General features: G+C 49.2%; 1 protein-coding gene across 1 annotated transcript in view; it reads left to right on the top strand.

Moving 5' to 3' along the window:
• The window catches only part of fras1 (Fraser extracellular matrix complex subunit 1), a 120,946-nt gene that overhangs the window by 30,246 nt on the left and 84,700 nt on the right, over nucleotides 1-6,000 (top strand). The window contains 7 exon segments of the mRNA XM_042101559.1: nucleotides 1,047-1,154; nucleotides 1,844-1,936; nucleotides 2,676-2,835; nucleotides 4,993-5,015; nucleotides 5,018-5,110; nucleotides 5,112-5,129; nucleotides 5,539-5,622. Of these exon segments, the coding sequence (XP_041957493.1) occupies nucleotides 1,047-1,154; nucleotides 1,844-1,936; nucleotides 2,676-2,835; nucleotides 4,993-5,015; nucleotides 5,018-5,110; nucleotides 5,112-5,129; nucleotides 5,539-5,622 (579 nt within the window).

A 6,000-nucleotide genomic window follows, 5' to 3' on the forward strand; every position in this document is an offset into this window, starting at 1 on the left:
CACGGTCAGCCCCCCCCCCCCCCCACACACACACACACACACACACACACACACACCTCTGTGCTGGACATGGCTATAGGATTTATTGGGTATTGGGCCCTGCTTCACCCCTTATAAGTCTCAGACGTACAGACCAAGACAAGCACATACTGTAGCTGAAACATGTTCTTCTGATGGTTATCTGTGTGGTCAATGAATCAACACGAATAGCACAGGTATGTTTGTTGAGGCTATGGATTCTACTCCCCCCAGTGGATCAAAGACCCATTCAAAGCAGCTTAATACTTTTTAATCCATTTTCTTTTTTTAAAAAAAGAATAAAGGAAGATCAGACATTTGAGTCTCTCCTTGCCTCTGGCATTTTCAGTAGACAGTGTTGGTAATGCATTGATAATGGCAGGCTTTGTGAGGCTGTCGGGGGCTCTGACCTGAGTGAGACAAGGTGGTTGAGCGACTTATTTTTGTGTGCATGTGTGTGCGTTTGTGAGTGTGGGTGTGCATATGTGTGTGTGCGCATATACAGTATGTGTGTGTGTGTGTGTGTGTGTGTGTGTGTGTGTGTGTGTGTGTGTGTGTGTGTGTGGGAGGAGATAATGTCATATCTGGCAGATCAGATCATCTCTGGCCTGAGTGCCTTGTGCTTGTGCTTGACTGGTGCCTGACTCAGACCACGCATGATGAGGTGAAGAGGCCACACACACCCAGAGGGCAGCTCAGCTCTTCTCTTCTCCTCCGCTCGCCTCCCTTTCTTCCTCTCCTCTCTCCCCTTACCTCTTTAACTCCTGCGTTTTTATCAGATTCACCCGTCCATCCGGGCAGGCCCTGTCTCCCCGGGCAGAGGCATGACGGAAAGCCTCTGGCCATCTCAGCTCCTCATCTCCAGCGGAGATTAAGACTGATGTGAACGTTGAACAAAAACCACCTGCTGAAAACGCCGGCAGTAAATCTACCCCTCCTCCTCCTCCTCCTCCTCCTCCTCCTCCTCCTCTTCCCCCTCCTCCCTTCCCTCTCCACTGAACAGTTTCTTATTTTCTCTCTCTCTACAGAACAACACATCATGGAGGCCTGACAGTTGCCAAGACTGCACCTGCTACAGTGACATCGTTATATGCAAGCCGCTGCGCTGCCAGAACCCAAAGTGTGACTTCCAGAGGGTAAGAGCCTTTTATTAGAACCATTAGAACCGGAGGAAGTGTCGGACATTCTTATTGACTGAAACATTAAAGAATAGGATGAAAGACTGATGAGTACAGTATATGACAGTGTGGTGGACAGACTGCCTCTGTCTTTCCTTCTGTTCTTTGCAGTTTGACAGCTTTCCACTGTGTTACTTTCATTTGGCGTTTTTAATCAGTAAGGCATTGCTGAGCAAAGACAACAATCAGTGCCCCGTTGCATCTGCTTCTCTGCGCTGTAATTGGACCACAATCAAACCGCTGATGAAATGTTCATTAGCTCTCACTCGTCGACCGCTCATATAATCATCCTGCTGCGCTTAAAGTTTTATTCGTCGCCGTCATGTTTACGAGGCTGGTGTAAAATGAATGGTTTCTGTCTACCTGCTGTTTACCTGACCCCAGTTTCACGGGGGCTAGACGCGACTTCAGCACTTCAAGTACGTCTGAAGTCGACTCATCTAACTTTTTTGCATTGAGTGTGCTGAAAAAGCACATTATTCCCCATGATTGTCCCCATATTGTTAAACGCAATAGGACGTTCTTTTTTTTATATACCTCTGGCACTGTGAGACGAGTCTGACCCTGTCTGCCCAGGAAGCTCTTGGTCTGAATGTCCCTTCCTCCCCGTGAGAATGAGTGGCCTGTGCTTGTGAATGTGTTTCCAGGGAGAGCGCTTGAGAATACCACCCAGCCAGTGTTGCCCTGAGTGTTTCCCACAGTCCGCCGCCTCTTGTCAGCATGAAGGAGCCATCTACGGGGTAAGAGACTCTCCCTCCAACAAGGCTCGCCTGAAAGGCAGATGACACACACACACACACACACACACACACACACACACACACACACACACACACACACACACACACACACACACAGACCCCACTTCCACCTCCCCCATCTCTGTCTGGCAGGCCTGGCTGTTGCATTGGCTAGTAGTAGGCCTGCTGTCTCTCTCTCCTCTCCTCTCTCCTCTCTTTCTCCTTCTCCAGCCCGACACACAATTGTTGTCTTGTTAACTTCCACTTTTCGCCCGCTGAGCCGTGCTGTGCTGAGGAGGGGGGGCTGTCACCGCTGCCACCGCTGTTTAAGATTCGGCCGGTGTAGCTGTCGGCTCAAGTGGCTTTTTGCGTGCTTGAATCAGGACGCTTTTCAGACGTGGAGCCCCGGGGTCTTGAGGGGCCAGGGCCCCGCTGAAATGAGCCTCACATAGTTAAGCAGAGGGCCTGACTGATGGAGCAGTTAGGGCAGTGGAGGACCACCTCATCTATCTGGCATTGGAGGACTGAAGAAGAGCTGAGGGCTTTGGGAAATACAGGCCATGGGGAGGGGGTGGGGGGGTGCTGATCTTAGAGTAAACATCACTTTTTTCCCATAATCCTGTCCTCTCTCTCTCTCTCCCTCTCTCTCTCTCTGCTCTTTTTCGCTCTCTTTTTCTCTCTTCTCTTTCTCCCTCTCTCTCTCTCTCTCTCTCTCTCTCCCTCCTCTCCTTTCCCACAGCACGACAGCCAGTGGAATGGCTCCAAGTGCTCCGTCTGCGTCTGTTCTCAAGGGAAAGTGTCCTGTGGCCCGCCGCCCTGCCCTGCCCTGAGCTGCGGCCCCGACCAGAGCCCCTTCGTGCCGACCGGGGAGTGCTGCCCCAAGTGTGCCCGCCACGGAGGTAGGGGAGCCGGTGCCGTCCTGGCAGACTTTGCTGGCCAGGAGGGATAAAAGCAGATGCTCCAGCACTGCACCAGCATTAATCAACTGCACATGATAAATCTGTTTGGGAGAATTGAGCATTATTAGTTATGCATGAAGATTGGACTTAGTCGTGTGGATGTTGTTTTTTTTTATATATAACTTTGCTGGCACTCTTGCTATTTTTACATCCTGTTTCCCCCCAAAAAAATTGGATGAATTTCAGTTTGTATCAAGGTCAGATACAGTGGGATGTTGGTTAAGAAAAGCACAAATACACACACACACTTTGTATTTCTATGTACAGTATGCTTATTAAGTATGTTTATTATAGCACAAACCTGAATGCTACTATAGGTAATAAGGTAATGTATGTTAATTATACAGAGAAGGACACAAACAAGGCAAATATAAGGAAAAAATAGGTCACACCATAGGACAGTTATGCGCCAGAAATAAAATAAAAAAAGAGCGGTTTTGACAGGAGTGGGAGCTCTGGAAGTTTGCAGCTTCTCTAACACCTTCCGCTTCCTCTCACCTGTCACTTGGCCTCACAGGCTCCACACATTGTCACTCTCAGCAGTGACATCCGCAAAAAAACAACAACAACATCGTATTTGGACAAGTGTCAAGATAAGTGGAGTCAGGGCTTTTAGAGGGTGAGGAGAGGACACCCGCACTCTCCTCCCCCACATATCCCGGTGACGCCGTGCCAGCGTGGTGTTTACAGCTCGCAAACTCACTGAGGCGGCGCGTGAGCGAGCAAGCAGGACATTTCCCCTGCCACCTCCACGGGCACAGTAGGCTCGGGTCGGGCGCACATCTAGCCAAGAGAACAGGGCTCTGGGATTTGAAAAAAAAAACATTAAAAAAAAGAAATAAATCAAACAAAGTGCTTCCCAGAGAACAAAGTGGAGATTTGTTTTCAGTGCAGTGATTCACAGTGCTTATTTATGACAGGGGTGCTAAGGACTCTCTAAGGGGACCACCATTACTTCAGAAAAATCAGCCAAACAAACAGAGCAATTCAGCTTTGTCATCTTTTGATGGCTGCTTATGTTGCACCCGGCCAAATGACACTCCTTGTCCCCAGCAATGTATCGAGCACAGCCATGCAGTGATTAACCTCTGTCCATCAATCAAAAAGTCACAATAGTGGCAATCATACCTTTCAAACCTTGGGTGTGTGTATGACTCCAAAGTAAGACATGAATTACTTATGGGATTGAATAAAATATGGTTCGCTATATGCTGTTATGTTAACATACAATTTGTTACATTAACATTAATGGGTGACCCCTTTCAGTGTGTTTGCGGGTGAGTGTGTCTGAGTTTGTTTTGAGTTCAGTGCTGTAGCCCTCGGGGTGTGAGGACACAGGGAGTGTTTCTGGTCAGCTGTTCTTTAATGCATGGAGCCATGCTGAGCTGAACCACGTGGGAAAACTCCTGGTGCTGTCTGTCCTTCACTGCATGCCGTTCTGTCCGCATGTAGCTTGGTGGAACTGGGAGCAACCGGGACATACAAAGTGTGTGTGTGTGTGTGTGTGTTTACATGTGTGCATGTTCAAGTGGAAGTATGTATGATGCGTTCCCGATGTCATGTTAATTGATACATTAAAGAATTGAACATAACAATAAGAGAGTTTACAGTGAGGTTGTACTAATTAATTCCCCCCTGCAGCCTCTCATCCTTTTTTCAACATACAACTTAGAGCTGGCCTTCTTACCCTGTCCCTATGTGGTCCCATCTGAGTAGAGGTTCTCTAATCTCTCTCTCTCTCTCTCTCTGTCTTTCTCTCTCCATCCCTCTTTCTCTTACCCCACTATCTTCCTCTCTGTTTTCTTCCACACCCTGTCTTCCTCTCCCCTTCCTGCTCTCATTATAACCACCCCTTCTTCTCTCTCTCTCTACTCTCCTCTCTCTCTCACTCACACACAGCACACACAACACACACACACACACACACACAACACACACACACACACACACACACACACACACACACACACACACACACTCTCTCTCTCTTTACTTCTCTCTCCCTCACCCCCTCTTTCCTCACTCTTTTTCCTGCATCTCCTTCATTCTACCTCTCTCTATCTCCCCTCAATCCTCTATCCCTCTCTTCGCTCTCAGCGTCGTGCCCGTGGGAGGGGGGGTGGAGTACAGGGATGGGGAGGAGTGGAGACCCGGGCCCTGCTCCACCTGCCAATGCCTCTCTGGACGTGTCCAGTGCTCCACGGCTGAGTGCCAGCCCAATCACCTGCAAGCTGGTCAGTTTGTCCGACACACACACACACACACACACACACACACACACACACACACATACACTTTCACACTCTCACGCACACACGCACGCACAGACACACACACAGACACACACACAGACACACACACACACAAACACACATACAAACACACACACACACCACACACACACACACTCACTTACCTACACACAGACACACAGGCACACACACACAGACGCACACACCTTCACACACACATACCACACACCCCTCTGAGCATTAGTGCTCCGATACTCTTAGGCTCTTAGGAAGTGCCCGTTCAAGGCAGCACTAACAGAGCTCTAGCTCAAACGGTGCTCGTGGGGGTTGTTTTCATTCTGCCATTTTCACGCTTGGCCATGCCCGTCTAATGCCCGTCTAATTCCCGCAGAGTGAGAACCTGGTGATCCAGCCTGGACAGTGCTGCCCGCAGTGTGTGCCCAACCCGTGCCTGGCGTCGGGGAAGGAGTATAAGGTAACCTTGGCCAAAACCTGGCAGAATGGGAGAGTGGGCGAGTAGGCATGTGTGTTTTTTCTCAAAGAGGGGTAGGAATGTGAGGAGGGGGTATGAGTAAAGTGCTGAAGGTCATATGGTCATATATGTGTGCGTGTGTGTGTTTGTGTTTGTGTGTGTGTTTATATTTGTACAAGTGTGTGTGGGTGCAATAGAGAAAAGAGAGAGCAGGAAGTGACCTCATCGTTCTCTTTGTTCCTGGGTAAAGTAGGGTGTCTTTGATCTGCCTGACACTCCTGACTGCACTCCTCTCCTTCTGCCATCCCCTCCCCTCTTCTGCTACACACACACACACACACACACACACACACACACACACACACACACACACACACACAT

The sequence above is a fragment of the Alosa sapidissima genome, chromosome 8 (assembly GCF_018492685.1).
Source record: "Alosa sapidissima isolate fAloSap1 chromosome 8, fAloSap1.pri, whole genome shotgun sequence".
NCBI lineage: Eukaryota > Metazoa > Chordata > Actinopteri > Clupeiformes > Clupeidae > Alosa > Alosa sapidissima.